Below are 18,159 nucleotides of genomic sequence, written 5' to 3'. Positions count from 1 at the left end.
TTTTTTAAAATTTCTTGCTTTAAACATAGCTTGAGTTTTAGTTCTAAGATAGTTACAAATATCTGAAGAATATTCTTAATAGTACAGAAGGTTTTAGAATCCCTTGCAGTTCTAACCCTGCCTCCAAAGTGAACCTGATATAATGAAATTCCAGTGAAGAAAACCTTACTTTGTTCATGGACTAGAATGGTTCTGTGTAGATGCAAAATAAGTCACCACTTAGAGCTTACCACTTGTGATTCATTCAAATTATTTTCAGACTTAAATCTCTATTTAATTTCCTTCTATTTTCTTACGCCTAACTTCATTCATCCTGGAGGAGGAAATGGCCACCTACTCCAGTATTCTTGCCTCGGAAATCCCATGGGCAGAGGAGTCTGGTGGGCTACAGTCCATGGGGTCACAAAGAGTCAGACATGACTTAGCAACTAAACAACAACAAATTTAATTCATACAGTGTTATGCTTGCTCATAAACATATTTTTTTCTTTCAATTCAATGCCACTGAGTTCACCATTCATTTCTGTTACAACTCTAGAATATTTTCCTTATTCGTTCTTGTTTTCAGCTTTATTAATTCTTCAAATTGCATCTACATTTATCTGAAGAAACTAAAAGTAAGCTTTTACCATAATAGTGTGGGACTTAAAATTTCCTGCAAACTCTTATTTAAAAAGCAGTTATTTGGGGGCTTCCCTGGTGGCCCAATGGTTATGACTTCACCTTACAATGTAGGGGATGCAGGTTCGATCCTACATGGGTCAAAGAGCTAAAACTCCACATGTCTCAGCCCCCAAAAGACGAAACATAAAACAGAAGCAATATTGTAACAAATTCAGTAAAGACTTTTAAATGATCCACATTAAAAAAAAAACTTCAAAAATAAATAAAAAGCGGGTATTTTAAAGCAGTATTTTCTTAACCTGGTTGTTTGGTTCGAGAATAGAATTTAGTGCTGCTGCTGCTGCTGCTAAGTCACTTCAGTCGTTGCCCTAATGGTAGATCATTAATATCTTTGTTCATCAAAAGTATTCTTTTTACTCTTATTTTTGTACCAAAAAATATTTTCTCACACAGATGTTTTTGTCTTCTTGTCCTCTAAGGTTTCCATTAAGTGACTCATTAATATCAGAGTGGTTTATTCATAAACTTTAAACTTGGTGATCCTTGATATTTATATAATATTTGTTTTATAATCACTAAATTGGGGGAAATTTTTATACTCTGACAAGATCCTAAAAGAATGTTAAGGAACTTCACAAAGATATATGATATGACTTGTCTTTAGTAAAGAAATTAGACTGAAGAAAAACTAAGAAGAAACATACAACCTTGCTAAAGTTTTGCATGCTGAAGGTCAGCAGACTTCATCTGGAACTAGGCTCCAAATCTGGCCCTTAATTTTACACCCCCCAACATAAGTCTGCCAGACAAAATACAGGGTGCCCAGTTGAATTTATTCCAGATGAACAAGTAGTTTTTAGTATAATCATGCCATATATTATTTGCTAAATCCAACAATACTGCTACAGAGGATACAGCGCAGGCATTCTAACTACTAAGTGACCTGGCCAAGCAACTTCATGTAAAATTTAAAGGTTTCCAATTTCATTTCCTGAGCCCCAGAGGGTTTCTCACTCAGATGATATGAAGACTTGTGCCATAAAAATTGAAGTGCTCTTTAGTATTTTCTACTATAAATACAGCTGACTTTTTATGGCCCTTAATTGTTTTGAGATTTGTATTTTTTTCTGATGTCCTTGGGAAAATATTCTTAACCAAGTAATCAACTTGTTATGGCTTATCTCAAATCCTGCTAAATATTCTGATTTTTTTCATGAGCATGTAAATAGCCCTGTCCTGAGAGAATATAGCATATGCATCAGAGGTTGCATGGTGGGAATTCAAGCTCTTAAACTATATCCTTCCTACACTAATAGACGTCCCAGGCAGAACAATGTTCTGAATGAGACAGAAGCCCCATGAAGTGTAGCAGTGACTGTTTGCATTGCACCCTGTCCCTTTTACTCTACATACAATCTTGACAAGATTTACAAGATTGGGGGATTTGTGGCTGAACTGCACAGATAACATCCTTGTTGCCATTTCATCTGCATTCTGACAATTCTTCAAATCTTGGATACAGATAAATTATATGTGTTTATAGTTTCATATATACATATGAGAACATGAATATATCTGAGTGGTGCGGTCCTCAGAGGGGTTTTCTTGGGTCTAATGGCTTATATCATTATGTTATTCTTGCTTATAGAAATGCTGACACCCTCATTCTTTTTTCAAACTGGCCCCTTGGTGTTTCTGTCCTAGACATTGCCCTTTCAGCAACTAACCTTCCTCTGAAAGTTTTTCCTGATTTTTTTATATGCCTCTTAATTTCTGGAGTTATAATTTGGTATAGTTTATATTTTGAATATAAATTTTCATCTTGATACTTCATACTGAGGGAAAAAAGCATCATTTTTTTCTTAAATTGTCTAAATCACAAATTACAATTTTTCCTAAATTTTAATTGTGCCATCTGAATTCTCCTATGTTCCCTTTTTAAAAAATTAATAAGCTTTATTTTTAGAGTAGTTTTAGGGTCACAGGAAAATTGAGCAGAAAGTAGTTCCCATATACTCTGTCTCCACACACACATGTTGTTCAGTCGCTAAACATGTCCAACTCTTTGTGACCCCATGGACTGCAGCACACCAGGCTTTCCTGTCCTTCACTATCTCCTGGAGTTTGCTCAAATTCATGTCCATTTAGTAAGTGACACACGTGACCTCTCCCAATAGCAACATCCTGCACCAGAGAAATATGTTTGTTACAACTAATGAACCTGCATTGACATGCTAGCATCCAAAGTCCATGACTTACATTATGGCTCACTCTTGGTATTGTACATTCTATGAGTTTTGACATGTGTCCACCACTGTAGTATCATACAGGATAGTCTCATTGTTCTAAAAACCTTCTGTGCTCTACCTATCTTTTTTTCTTTTTAAACTTTTCTTATCCTCTGGTACTATATTGAACTTCAGCTCCATTGTGAAATAAAGCTTTGCCCTACAACCCTGAAGGAAAATATTGAAACAGTCAAATCTGATCACAGGGTGTTTTCCCTTTTATTCTTACCTAACTTCAAACAGGTGATGGAAAGTGAAGAGTTCATGTTGCTTCCAGCCAATCAACTCATTGATATAATATCTAGTGATGAACTAAATGTTCGCAGTGAAGAACAGGTGTTCAATGCAGTGATGGCCTGGGTTAAATACAGCATTCAAGAAAGACGTCCTCAGTTACCCCAGGTACGCAGGGAAATGCTTCTTTAAGTAACTGTTTTGTACTGGATAAAATAATACATATTTGATTTGCAAAAAACAGTTATCACTGTCATTCATATTAGACTGTAAGAAAGACCATCTCTTTCCAAATAACCAAGGAGATTAAGTGTTAAGCATTTTAAGTGTTTATCATTATGAACTTTTTGCTCCATTGCTTCCTCTGTTTTGCATCAACTCTAGGTTTGGGCTATAGCATACATCAGAACCTAAATGGTACATAATGAACAAAAGAAGACAAGGATGGCTGTTATCATGTCTCCCTTCTCTATGATTTGGAAATCCCACCACAGTTTGAAGAGTAAAGGAATGATGGGTCATAAGTGGTCACTGAATGACATGTTTGATGTTCTTGTTATTATGATTACAGTCCTTAGCAATTTGATAGTATATTCTTCTAGATTGTTATTAGAAGAGCTTATACTGCTGAAAGCATAAAGAAGCATGCTAAAGTGATACTGACTGTTCTAATTACTGAACTGGTGGTTGGAATAAATTTAGTTTTGTATTTATGCCTTCCACCCTCATTATTTATTAGATCAATTAATTAATCCAATTAGATCGCAAAACAATTGGAAACACAATCGGGGAGCATGAGTTACATATTTTCTTAAACACCTTACAGATGGCGTCTGTGCTCTAATAGTGTTTATTACCTCATAGGTGCTGCAGCACGTGCGGTTGCCTTTGCTTAGTCCCAAGTTCCTAGTGGGCACTGTAGGCTCTGATCCCCTCATCAAAAGTGACGAAGAATGCAGGTATGAATGGTCCTGGATGGGAAAAATCGACAACTAAACATTCTTGTTCTCTCCTAATTTCCTTATTTGTATTGCTTCCTAAATATTATATTTTTTAGTGGTGTAATCAAGGCAGTATTTAACAGATTTTTCTTCTGGGCCAGAGTCAAGAGGAGATGGAAGAAGAGAAGACTGAATTTCCAGTATTCCATTCCATTAGTTTGTTTTTTTTTTTAATGCGTGGTATTTATTCATGTAGAAGTGGCAATAAAGAGGTAGATTTCTAAGATTTCATGCAAGCTTGAGTTTGAAGAGACAATTCTCTGCTAGTATATCTTTTCTTGAGATAAGTTAAATAATGTTGTTGACTCCATCATAAAAGTGTGCAGAAGCACTTTTTCATTCCATCACATATGCCTTGTTAGGAATAGGACCAGCCTTGCTTTCTGAGTTTGTAGACAGAGTTAAAGGTCTGCTACACCCTTAAAGCAGCTGTGGAAAGATTTCCACTAGAGTTTGATGGCACAGTTTCATAAATTTTTTTTGATTGAAAGAAATTCTAAATGTTTTTACAAGACAAAACATTTATTTTATTGGTCTGTCTCTGAACTACAGTATATATAAAATTTAATAAACTACTTTTCCATTTGACAGATTTTATGGTTTATTTTCAAATATGAAACCTCATGGTGTTTTTAACCATTTCTTCCCAGAAACAGTGAGTCAGAACTCTCTTTAAAGTACACAAACCTTTGGATCTCCCTTAGTGACTAAAGAAACTTGTTCCAGAATCAGGGATCTCTAAAGCAGAGATAGAACATAATAGATTCATTTGCATTTCTTCAATAATTTGAAGCCTGTTCCCTTACTAGGAGGTGTTAGAGAGGGTTTTTATATGTTTACCTTTTAAACTTAAAGACAAATGGTAATTAATTCCCCTGAATACTCGCAAAGTTACTTTTAAAAGAAGCCTGTTCCTACTTAGAGAAGGAACTTAACGGTTGTTGGGGGTGGAAGGAGGGGAAGAGATGGAGGTTTGGAATGGACATGTATACCCTGCTATATTTAAAATGGATAACCAACAGGACCTGCTGTATAGCTGAGTCCCTTTGCTGTTCACCTGAAATTATCACCACATTGTTAACTGGCTACACCCCAATACAAAATAAAAAGTTTTAAAAAAGGAAGCAGCCTGTTCCTTTTATCATGACCTTATTATTTACTAGCTGTGGGACCTTATTCAAGTTACTTGAACCTCTTTCTGGTACAGTTCCTTTATTTATAAAACAGTACCTATTCCATAGGGCTGTCGTGGAGAATAAATGAGTTAATATGTATTAAGCCCCTGTTATTCTTGTTACTATTGATTTTGTGTTTGCCCCTAAGTATTAGCTCTATAATATTCTTTCTAGGAATGCTTGAACAACTTAATTAAAAACCAGCAAGAAGGAGATCACAGTCTTTTGTATTTAGCTGAGGAAGCTAGAATAAGTTCTTGGTCATCAGGTTGGGATTTTGAGGGGGTTTGTTTTTATTTTTAGCATAAATTCGGAAGAGGCCTTAGCAAAATCATATACTGGATGTACATTATTGGGTCACGCCTGGCACTGGTCCAGCAGAAATAAATTACTTGTAATATAAATAGAGAAATGGAAATATAGTGTAATTTAGGAAGCACTTTCAGAGTTGAGAAAGAACAGAGTAACAAATTGGATTTGTATAGTCAGATACTGAATCACTCAAAGGACTCAAGTGAAGTAAGTACATAAATAGTTTAAGTTAGGATACTTTATTTAGCAAGTGTAATTACTAGGTTCTTCTCATAAAGTACCTTCATAGAAAAAGACAAAACTGTTCATCCTCAGTAGATTTATTGAGAGTGAACTATTCATACAGTCCCAAATAGAAAATTAATATTAAATGATAGTAGGGTATTTCTTTTTAGCAATCCAAATTTTGACCTAGTTTTATTACTTAAATTAATCTAGCAAATACCTAGTGTTGTGGCTGATGTGCTCCTTTGCCAGTATCCTGCGAAAGCTAAGCAAATTCACTAGAAGGCAGTAACTATGCAGACTGGTAATTAAGGTGTAATTTTTAGTTTCCCATAAGTCATTGTTAGTCTCAAGTATGTTGAGTTTTAGACTAATTTGCAGTAAGAGATGAAGTCATGATGCAAATACCAGTCAGTTCACAATTCATAGTGTGACTGGCATCATTGCTGTCATGTTTGTGACCTTTATAATACTGGCTGGCGGGATTTCCCTGACAGTCCAGTGGTTAAGACTCCAAGCTGCCAGTGCAGGGTACACGGATTCAATCTCTGAGATCCCACATGCCATGTGCCCCAAAAAATAAATAACTAGCCTAAATTAATAATAATGCTGGCTGGCATTCATGATTTGGTTTGATTTATGCTGCTCCCCTTTGCCATCTTACATATACCTTAACCATATTGGGATTTGACTAACAATATTATTTAGACATTTGGAATAAAGGCAGAATTTTTTTCACAGAGACTTGGTAGATGAGGCTAAAAACTATCTCCTATTGCCTCAAGAACGACCATTAATGCAAGGACCAAGGACAAGACCACGGAAACCTATTCGATGTGGAGAAGTACTCTTTGCAGGTTTGGATCTTAATATACTGTGGCTAAACTGAATATTTTCCACATGAGAAATTGTCATTTGAGCAGTACTTTGGACAGTTGTGATATCCACTGTCATAAGAAATACATAATGACTTACCATGGGAACTTCCCTGGCGGTCCAGGGGTTAAGACTCCACACTTACACTGCAGCAGGCACAGGTTCAATCCCTGGTTGGAGAATTAAGCTTCTGCATGCCACACAGTGTGTGGCCAAGAAATAAATTTAAAAAAATTTTTAATGTTAAAAAAAATGTACAGCCCTTTTGAAAACAAAAAATAATTTATGTATCTTGCCTCTTAACTCATGAGCCAACACTGGTACTTTCGAAAGAATGCTGTATTTTTATATAACCTAAAAATGTCATGCAGTGGATGTTTTGTTATAATAAATCATATGCATGAATTTATATTCCAGTGTGCAAGTCACCTCATAAGTACATGGAATTGTCAAAAAACATTATCTTACATCAGACAATTACACTCTTTTGTACCTCTCCTGAGCTAGATTGAGCCCAAGACATCATGTTGTATCATTCTGCTGCTGCCGTCTGCCCCTGAATATCTGAGAACTTTCAATCTTAGATGTTTTACTTCTATCCACATAAATTCAGCTCCCTTAGTCACTTGAATAACAACTTTCACAATGTTTGGTAAAACATTTTCTCACTAGTTCTGTCTCAGTCCACTCAGACTGCTATAACAGAAAAGCATATACTGGGTGGCTTACAAACAGTAGAAATTTATTTATTTCTTACAGTTCTGGAGGCTGGGAAGTATTTTGGTGTCTGTTGAGGGCCCGCTTCATTCTTCTTCATAGACTCCATCTTTTCATCTTTTGCTATGTCCTCAGGTAGAGAAAGAGGCACAGGATCTCTGTGAAGTCTCTTTTATAGAAGCACTAATTCCATTCATGAGGACAGAGTACGTCCCTAAAGCCTCACCACCTGATACTATCACATTGAGGATTAGATTTCAATATATAAATTTCGGAGGGACACATTCAATCTATAGCAAATTCTTTCTCTTCAATTTTTCTTTTCAAATCCTGATTCATGGAGAAAATGCAACCTATGGTAATCTTTTTATTTATGGTTCCCACATTTCAGAATTCCATTACTCTTAAATATAGGCTTCCTGGGATTCTGTTTGATGTGTGAAGTGTTCTATCACTTTTCATCAGGAAATCCCATAGAATCACTGGGTCATAGTATGCTTTCCCATCAACCTAACCGGTTGCCTATCTTTTCCCCTTTGTTTTTATTTTCTCTTGGCATGTGGGAATATATTTTCCCTTACATTTTTAGAGGAAAAGTTTGACAATTTATGTTTAATTTCTCCTTTTTAAATTTTTTCATCTCCATTTCTTCACATAGAGTATTGCTGCATTTCTTCAAGAAGAAAATGGATGCCAAGTTTTCTTTTTCTCTCTAATCTTCATCAGGCTTTTTTTCCTCTCTTTTGAAAGCATTCCTTCATTCTTCTTTTAGATTTAAAACTCAATTATTAATTTATCATGTACTGAATTCTCCTATACTCCTAGTATCCTAATGCCTTTGTTCATTGTTATTAGCAAATTTATTTCTATTATCATTCTTATTTATTCCTGTGACTTTTATTCCTATATATGCATGCTCAGGTATGTATTCACATACTCATATGGGTTTACACAGATGCTTGCTTACGTGCTCACACCTATATACATCTGCCTCTTCACTCCCACATAGCATCTGTAGTTGCTGTCAGTTGGTGAATAAATTATTGCCAGATCTGGTTAAGTTCCCAGGGAAATCTTTATACCATTAGTTTAGCTTTGTTGGTTAAACTAGATAAATTATATTGTTAAAGGTCTTTTATTTATAAAAGCAGTTTGTTGTGCCAGCTCCCTGTACATATAAGAATGCTATAAACATCAGAGTTTCTGTTCCCCAATTGTGAAAGTTGGTTGTCTACTTTTTTTTTAATTAGAAGGATGCAAGATCTAATTATTTGATACCTGTGGTTTATTTTCATGATATCAGGTTGGTTTCAGGAATTCTAGTAGTAGGGCCATCTTTGTGGAGGTATATACATTGTTATCAAGATCTATTAAATATTTTACCTGGCTGTTATAGTACCTGAAGTAGGGATAACAATATACTACTGCTCCATGAGCCTCAGAACATTCTGGCGGAGATTAACAACTAGATTAAAGAAGAGGGGAGGATAATGGAAACTCAGGGGGAAGTGGAACAGAAGAGAAACCCTATATGATCAAAAGCTAGAGGCTAAACCAAATAGGTGTATGGGAAGTATATTTCACATCTAGGGTTCTTTCTGGATTGGTGGGAAGGTACCAATCCAGTGGAACTAGACAAGGTACACCTTTGGGGATGCTGAGAGAAAATAATGTAGCTCTATTAAATACAGATTTAAACTTGACTTCACCCTGGTAGGCTACAGTCCATGGGGTCACAGTCAGACATGACTGAGCAACTTAATTTTCTTTCTTTCTTTCTTTCACTTGGATTATTCAACAACCGCCATCTTTATCCTGCTGGTTCCCACCATTTTCTTCCAGCGTGACATGACTATAAATTGTCAGGTGCCATGTTTTCAATGTGTAACTATCTTCACTAAAATCTCATTCACCTCTTTTGATTGTATAATGGTGTTAATGAATCACACTTTGCCTTCTTTAGAAGCCATTTAAATTGGATCAATTTCATGATCTCAAACTCTTGCTAGTAATCTCATAATTTCATATTGCTGATTGGGTATCTGATTCCTCCACTATATTGTTATTACTTCAGAGCAAGGACCAGTTCTTATTTATCTTTGTAGTTTCTAGATTGTATAGCAATCTTGTCAGAACAGACACTAAATAAAGATTAATTGCATGCTGTTGATCCTGCTGAACACTAGTGAGAAACTAGCATTGACCCATCATTGTGAATAAAAAAGTAAAATTTGGAAAGAATAGTGTATTGTTAATGTCACTTTGTAAATGAAAGATTTATTTTTGAGTAACATTTTCTTTTTCTGAACATAGAAGTGAATACACGTGCAATATGGTGGCTCAGCTGCTAAAGAATCTGCCTGCCATGCAGGAGACCTAGGTTCAATCCCTGGATTGGAAAGATCCCCTGGAGAAGGGAATGGCTACCCATTCCAGTATTCTGGCCTGGAGAATACCATGGACTATATAGTCCATGGGGTCACAAAGAGTCAGACATGACTGAGCAACTTTCACTCACTCACACATGCAATATAGAAATTGATTAACAGAAAAATGTAAAGAATAAAAGGTAAAACATCTATCACTTCTTTACACTATCAAGGTTTCCATTTTCATTTGTAGAGAAAAGCCATTAGGTCTTTTCTAATGGCTTTTCTCTACAACTGGTATTGGTTTTCCCTGCTTTCTTAGTCTCTTTATGCCAGATCTGACCTTTATTCTTGAGTCATACTATTACACTGATATTTTAGATCTTGACTCATCTGTCTCTACTTAAAACTTAATCCTTAATTTTCTTTGATTATTATTGCAATTTTGTTTACATTATCTTCGGAATGCAAATTACCAGTTCTCACTTAACTTTGGAAAATTTAGTCTTCCTTTCTTCATCCTGGAAGCCTTAGATCAAATCTATAACCTCAGTAGTTTTTTTACTCAGAAGCATTTACTCCTATTGATGTCTTCTGGCTTTTCCTCTTGTTTTCCATTAGGTTTCTTGATGCTTCTCAATTCTGTTTCTTTCTTTTTATTTATTTTTTTTTTTAGTGTTCACAGTTCTTTGATCTTTATCACAGATACTTTATGAAAGTTGCCTACTTTAAGGTAACACTTTTTGACCAAATCTGTCTTTGAAGTAATTTTTTTTTTTTTAGAGTCAGCATCTCACACATATAAAACTATATGTCCCCTTTTCAGCAATATTTTTCTTTAAGTACATCACTTAACACAAATTGATAATTCTCACAGCAGAAACTATGCATACACTTTATCTTGCTAAATACCATGTGCATGTATGTGTACTCAGTCACTCAGTCAAGTCCAACTCTGTGCAACCTTATGGATGGTAGCCCATCAGACTCCTCTGTCCTTGGAATTTTCCAGGCAAGAATACTGGAGTGGGTTGCTGTTTCCTCCAACGGATCTTCCATACCCAGGGATCGAACCCCACATCTCCTACATTGGCAGGCGGATTCTTTACCACTGAGCCACGTGGGATGCCCCACGTACAGTGTGCTTGACTTCTAATAATAACTTAGTTCAGTCCCAGTTATTGCAGTCACCTGCTGCTTTGGAAATTATAATTCACATAAAATTGCCATGAGGCAGTGGAATTGAACAGCTCTTTCCTTTTCTTGTTTCCCCGGGTCACAAGAAAGGTATAAATTTGATTTTTTAATGGCCTTTTTTCCCCTTTAGTATCAAAGAACACAGTTTATGAAGTGATATTAACTTCATTTGCAGCCATGAAATCCAATAAAAAGCTGGTTTCAATGGCTTTCATTATAAAATTGTGCCTGAGTTTTAATAATTAGGCTGTTTGATTTGTCTCAGGTGCTTGTAACCCTCATATTTGCAGCCAAATCTTATGTTAGAAGTGAAGGTGCTTTCTCTGATATAGAAACTCCAGGCATATATCCCAGAACAGAATTCAAATTGAAGCAAACTGATATATACAAAACTTACTGTGACTTAGTTGAATACTTAGTATTAGCTGAATATCCTAATTTAAATGAAACCATAATAAAATGTATACAACATATTGAGATTTGAAATAAGGAAGTGAGTTTTCAAATCCAGCAGAAGATGGTTAGAGACATTCTCATTTTATTCTGGCTCAGGAAGTTATTGCAGAGAAGGCAATGGTACCCCACTCCAGTACTCTTGCCTGGAAAATCCCATGGACAGAGGGGCCTGGTAGGCTGCAATCCATGGGGTCACTAGGAGTTGGACATGACTGAGCGACTTCACTATATTTTTTCACTTTCAAGCATTGGAGAAGGAAATGGCAACCCACTCCAGTGTTCTTGCCTGGAGAATCCCAGGGACGGGGGAGCCTGGTGGGCTGCCATCTATGGGGTCGCACAGAGTTGGACTTAGCAGCAGCAGCAGCAGGAAGTTAGAGACCTCCTTGAAACCATTAGTTTTCAAATGTTTTGAGGTTAAGTTATCTTTAGACCTCACCCTCTATGCTCCAGAATCTAGCTCTTATTTTAGATTGAAATAGAGATGATTTTAAAGAATAACAAATTAAAAATTTCTGCTATAATTAGTTTTCTTTTTTTTTCAGGGAGCGCTCAGAGCTTTACTGAACTCTGTTTGAACCTTTTATTCTGAGTGTTACTTTTGAAAAATGTATTCAAAATGTTTTCTGATCTTAAATGTCATGTTGGATATTGTAGAATTCAATACAGACCAGATAAACAGAAAGCAAATATTTTGAAATATGTCATAAGAATTTCTGTATTATTTTTAGTCACAAGACAGTCTATAAAGAGATCATGAGTAGATGAGCCAAAAATCCCTCCCCAGAAAGAATAAGATTATGGTAATCCCAGTGGAATAAGCAAAAATCATAATTTATATTTTAACTTGCTTCTAGAGGCATCTGGCAAGTCCAAGCATTAGCTAGCTAGCTAAAGTCGCTCAGTCGTGTCCGACTCTTTGCGACCCCATGGACTGTAGCCCATCAGGCTCCTCTGTCCATGGGATTTTCCAGGCAAGAGTGCTGGAGTATCCAAGCATTAGGGCTGTTTAATGGTTAGCAGTGAGTGATATGCTTTAGGACAGACATTCTCCTGACCGTTTCTGTTACTTCCCCAGTTGGTGGTTGGTGCAGTGGAGATGCCATTTCTAGTGTTGAACGATATGATCCACAGACTAATGAATGGCGAATGGTAGCTTCAATGAGCAAAAGGCGATGTGGAGTTGGAGTCAGTGTTCTTGATGACCTGTTATATGCAGTAGGAGGCCATGATGGATCCTCTTATCTCAACAGTGTTGAAAGGTAAGGTCAATTTGAATTTTTTTCTCTACTATCCATATTGTTTTGTTTGAGATACTAATTAGAAACTGATGTAACTTGTTGCTTTAGTTTTGTGTCTGTGGCACTAGTTGGCAGCCTAAACCACTTACTGTAACAAATAAGTCCTTTATAATCTGACCTCCACTTATTTTTCCAGTCTGTCTTCCTCAGCACACCACTATTTCTTAAACACTCTAGTGCAGACCCACCAAATTGCTTGCAGTTCCTGGACATGCTATGTCCTTTTTGCCTATATGTTTGCATGCCATTCTCTTCCCTGGAATCTCTCTTAAAGATTCAAAGGTTACTTATTATATAAAGCCTTGTCTGGCACCATGCAGACTAGTTAATTACTCAGTCCTCTCATCTTTCACAAGTATTTTGAATATACTTGTACATGTGACATTGGTTATAATTGTTAAAATATATTCTCCCATATCTATCACAATGCCTGGCACACTGGAAACATACAATAATTGATTTTTTAATAACTTCTAGCTTCTTGTCACCTACCCTTTTTCATTCAGCCATGTTCCTGATACTTATGAAATACATCTATGAAACGTTTCAGTGTATCAAGATCTAGAGATAGATTCTGTAGTTGAAAATAACATGAACATCAGAAGAATCAGTGCCATAGAAGTTAAAAAACACACACACACACTTAAAAACAAATTGAATTAAATAGGGTGGAAATGATTAAATATTAACTGTATCATATGCCATCACATTTATAAGCCTAGCCAAATTTTCTTTGTGTAATACAGACCCTGTCTTGATGTGTTCTCTGTAGGTACGACCCCAAAACAAACCAGTGGAGCAGTGATGTGGCTCCCACAAGCACCTGCAGGACAAGTGTAGGTGTGGCTGTGCTTGGAGGCTTTCTCTATGCTGTGGGTGGCCAGGATGGCGTGTCCTGCCTCAACATTGTTGAAAGGTGAATTTTTTAACTCATTTTCAGTTTTTTTTAAAAAGAATATAGAGGGCTTTTTTAAAGGAATAATTTAGAACACTAGAAATTCACTATCCAGTAGATTTCCCATGAGCTGTGAGGAAAAGGTTTTCAGTTAACCTTATAGTCTAGGAAGATGAAAGATATAATCCAGTTTTTACACTTATATGTTATATAGGCTGAGCCTAACAATGAAATGTTGGAATCATATTTTAAATTACATTTTATGTATGATGTCAAGCATACCACTTCTGAAATCTGTTCTGATTTTTTCCCCCAGTATTTAGAATGATTTTCCTCAGAGTTCCTTCAGGAAAATGATTAATTCTTGGTGCAGCATATATCTTATAAGGACTATAAAGTATTTTGTATATGGATTCTCATTAATTCTTGAAGTATACTTAGGGAAATATTAGTGGGCTGCCTTGATTTACTTTATACTTTTACAGATCAGTGAATTTTGGTGAAATAGATTCTATTTTTAATTTCTTGCTCCATCATTTTTTTGTCATTCTACCTTAGAGATTAGGTCTTGGAATCTCATGCACTTAATTACTGGCAAGAGCACACTATGCTTCATCCCCTCTTCTTCTTTTTTTATTTATTTTAGTTGGAGGCTAATTACTTTACAATATTGTAGTGGTTTTTGCCATACATTGACATGAATCTGCCATGGGTGTACATGTGTTCCCCATCCTGAACCCCCTCTCCCACCTCCCTCCCCATCCCATCCGTCAAGGTCATCCCAGTGCACCAGCCCTGAGCACCCTGTCTCGTGCATAGAACCTGGACTGGCAATCTATTTCACATAAGATAATATACATGTTTCAATGCTATTCTCTCAAATCACCCCACCCTCGCCTTGTCCCAGAGTCCAAAAGTCTGTTCTTTACATCTGTGTCTCTTTTGCTGTCTTGCAAATAGGGTCATCATTACCAACTTTCTAAATTCCATATATATGCGTTAGTATACTGTATTGGTGTTTTTCTTTCTGGCTTACTTCACTCTGTATAATAGGCTCCAGTTTCTCCCACCTCATTAGAACTGATTCAAATGTATTCTTTTTAATGGCTGAGTAATATTCCATCATGTATATGTACCACAGCTTTCTTATCCATTCGTCTGCTGATGGACATCTAGGTTGCTTCCATGTCCTGGCTATTATAAACAGTGCTGCGATGAACACTGGGGTACACGTGTCTCTTTCAGTTGTGATTTCCTCGGTGTGTATGCCCAGCAGTGGGATTGCTGGGTCGTATGGCAGTTCTATTTCCAGTTTTTTAAGGAATCTCCACACTGTTCTCCATAGTGGCTGTACTGGTTTGCATTCCCACCAACAGTGTAAGAGGGTTCCCTTTTCTCCACACCCTCACCAGCACTTATTGTTTGTAGATTTTTGGATAGCAGCCATTCTGACCGGTGTTAGATTTCATCCTCTCTTCTTAAAAAGAAATGTTTTGAAATAGCATTTACTAATAGTGTTATCATAATTAAGTAGACGAGTTTAACTCTGTCTTAAAGTTACAGGTAACTCTTGAAAGCAATGCCAGTTCCCGTTTATGTTTGTCAGGACACTTATTTCTCCACTTTGAAAACTCTATGCAAGGGGATTCTGGGAAGATAGTTGATTTATAATGTGTTAGGTTCAAGTGTACAGCAAAGTGAACCTGTTATACATATACATATATCCACTCTTTTTTAGATTCTTTTTCCATATAGGGCATTACAGAGTATTGAGTAGAGTTCCCTGTGCTATACAATAGGTCCTTATTAATTATCTATTTTATATATAATAGTCTGTATATGTCAGTCCAATCTTCCAGTTTATCCCTCCCCTGCCCTTACCCCCTGGTTATCATAAGTTCATTTTCTATATCTGTAATTGTTTATGTTTTGTAGATAAGTTCATTTGTAGCCCTTTTTTTAGATTCCACATATAGACGATATCATATGAAGTTTGTCTGTTTCTGACTTCTCTCAGTGTGACAATCTCTAGGTCCATCCATGTTGCTGCAAATGGCATTATTCATTCTTTTTTATGTTTGAGTAATATTCCTTTGTTGGAGAAGGCAATGGCACCCCACTCCAGTACTCTTGCCTGGAAAATCCCATGGATTGAGGAGCCTGGAAGGCTGCAGTCCATGGGGTCGCTGAGGGTCGGACATGACTGAGCAACTTCACTTTCACTTTTCACTTTTATGCATTGGAGAAGGAAATGGCAACCCACTCCAGTGTTCTTGCCTGGAGAATCTCAGGGACGGGGGAGCCTGGTGGGCTGCCGTCTATGGGGTCACACAGAGTCGGACACGACTGAAGTGACTTAGCAAGCAAGCAAGCAATATTCCTTTGTATATGTGTACCACATCTTCTTTATCCATTCCTACTGATGGACATTTAGGTTGCTTCCTTGCCCTGGCTATTGTAAAGTAATGCTGCAGTGAACACTGGGGTGAATGTAAGTTTTTGAATTATGATTTTCTCTGGATATATTCCCAGGAGGGGGATTGCTGGATCATAAGGAAGCTCTATTTTTAGTTATCTGAGGAACCTCCATGTTATTCTCCATAGTGGCCATACCAGTTTACATTCCAACCAACAGTATTGGAGGGTTCCCTTTCCTCCACATCCTCTCCAGCATTTATTGTTTGTAGATTTTTTGATCATGTCCATTCTGACTGGTGTGAGGTGGTACTTCATGGTACTTTTGATTTGCACTTCTCTAATAATTACAGATATTATCATGTGCTTTTCAACCATCTGTATGTCTTCTTTGGAGCAATGTCTGTTTAGATCTTCTGCCCATTTTTTGATTGGGTTGTTTTTTTTTTTTTTTTTTTAATTGAGCTGCAGGGAGCTGCTTGTATATTTTGGAGATTAATCCCTTGTCAGTTGCTTCATTTTCAAGTATTTTCCCCCATTCTGAGGGTTGTCTTTTCATTTTGTTTATGGTTTCCTTTGCTTTTGAGTTTGTTTAGGTCTCATTTGTTGATTTTTGTTTATATTTTCATTACTCTAGGAGGTGGATCAAAAAAGATCTTACTGCAATTTATATCAGTGTGTTCTGCCTATATGTTTTCCTGCAAGAATTTTATAGTATCTGATTTTACATTTAGGTCTTTAATCCATTTTATTTTGGGGTATAGTGTTAGGTTGTGTTCAAATTTCCGTCTTTTACATGTAGCTGTTCAAGTTTTCTCAGTACCACTTATTGAAGAGACTTCCTTGTGAAGCCCTTCCTAAATTCCTGATTCATGGAAACATATGGTTAGTGTGGAAAGTCACTGAGTTTGGGGTGGTTTGTTACACAGTGGTAGATAACTGGAGCACTGGTACTGTTATCTCAGGAACTCTGGAACTGCTTCTCAGAGCTGTGACTAAAACTTCCAACAAGGCTTAGCTTTGGAAGTGCCAGAAAAAGCTGCTGCTGCTGCTGTCGCTTCAGTCGTATCCGACTGTGCAACCCCACAGACGGCAGCCCACCAGGTTCCCCCGTCCCTGGGATTCTCCAGGCAAGAACACTGGAGTGGGTTGCCATTTCCTTCTCCAGTGCATGAAAATGAAAAGTGAAAGTGAAATAGCTCAGTCGTGTCCGACTCTGTGCGACCCCATGGACTGTAGCCCACCAGGCTTCTCCATCCATGGGATTTTCCAGGCAAGAGTACTAAAGTGGGGTGCCATTGCCTTCTCCGAGAAAAAGTCTAGAAGCTGAAATTAACTGTGACAGCCAGAGTGAAGGGCCATTGCTGAGACAATATCGACAGGGTTGGCAAACAAACAGAAAGTGTCTAGTCTTTCCTTTTGGCAAAATCTAGTAGAGAGCCACCTTAGCAAAGGAGAAATGTAGTTTTCAGACTTCTAACCACAGCATCATAAGTCAGAATACTAATAACAATGGAAAATATGTTAGATAATCACTGTACACTGGACCATAGCAAATCTATATATCTAACATATCTTTAGCATGATTTCATACCTTATGGAAACAGCTTCACTTAACAAAAACATGCGTGCAGTCTTTGGTTTCTCTTACTGCAGGTATGATCCAAAGGAGAACAAGTGGACTCGGGTGGCTTCTATGAGTACCAGAAGACTAGGTGTAGCTGTGGCTGTGTTAGGAGGGTTCTTATATGCTGTAGGTGGCTCTGATGGGACATCTCCACTCAACACAGGTTAGTCCCTTCCAAAGTCAGTCTGGTTCCCCCAAATCAACACATTTTTCTTAGGAGAGTCCCCTTACAAAAAGTATAAGACGTCCATGTTATCCTATAATTTATTAAGAAAATTATTTTTCCACTAGGAGAGTGCAACTCATAGCTGTTCATCAGGTCTTCTGCAGCCATAGTCTACTGGTGTATTTCTAAAGTATTTCTTTCTCCCTTAATTTCACAAGTTACTGGGAATTTATAGCATTTATATAATGCTATATAAACTAACATGATATAAATGCTAGAGA

At 36.9% G+C, this 18,159-nt stretch overlaps 1 protein-coding gene across 12 annotated transcripts in view; it reads left to right on the top strand.

Annotated features, from left to right (window-relative positions):
- The window catches only part of KLHL20 (kelch like family member 20), a 72,278-nt gene that overhangs the window by 46,242 nt on the left and 7,877 nt on the right, over positions 1–18,159 (top strand). For 8 of the 12 annotated variants that reach the window (XM_086343737.1, XM_086343732.1, XM_086343733.1 and 5 more), the window contains 6 exons: positions 3,156–3,314; positions 4,011–4,105; positions 6,601–6,716; positions 12,553–12,736; positions 13,548–13,691; positions 17,742–17,875. In XM_086343737.1, the coding sequence (XP_086199863.1) occupies positions 3,156–3,314; positions 4,011–4,105; positions 6,601–6,716; positions 12,553–12,736; positions 13,548–13,691; positions 17,742–17,875 (832 nt within the window). Of the gene's footprint in view, positions 1–3,155; positions 3,315–4,010; positions 4,106–4,248; positions 5,272–6,600; positions 6,717–12,552; positions 12,737–13,547; positions 13,692–17,719; positions 17,876–18,159 lie in introns of those variants that run through there. The other 4 variants (XR_015143228.1, XR_015143227.1, XM_086343739.1 and 1 more) reach the window with 2 other exon arrangements.

Source organism: Bos grunniens, chromosome 16, assembly GCF_055505025.1.
Source record: "Bos grunniens cultivar Pamir isolate PY7600 chromosome 16, Bosgru_T2T1.0, whole genome shotgun sequence".
Taxonomy (NCBI): Eukaryota; Metazoa; Chordata; class Mammalia; order Artiodactyla; family Bovidae; genus Bos; species Bos grunniens.
Note: the sequence above shows the minus strand (reverse complement) of the source record. Positions and strands in the feature narration are given on the sequence as shown.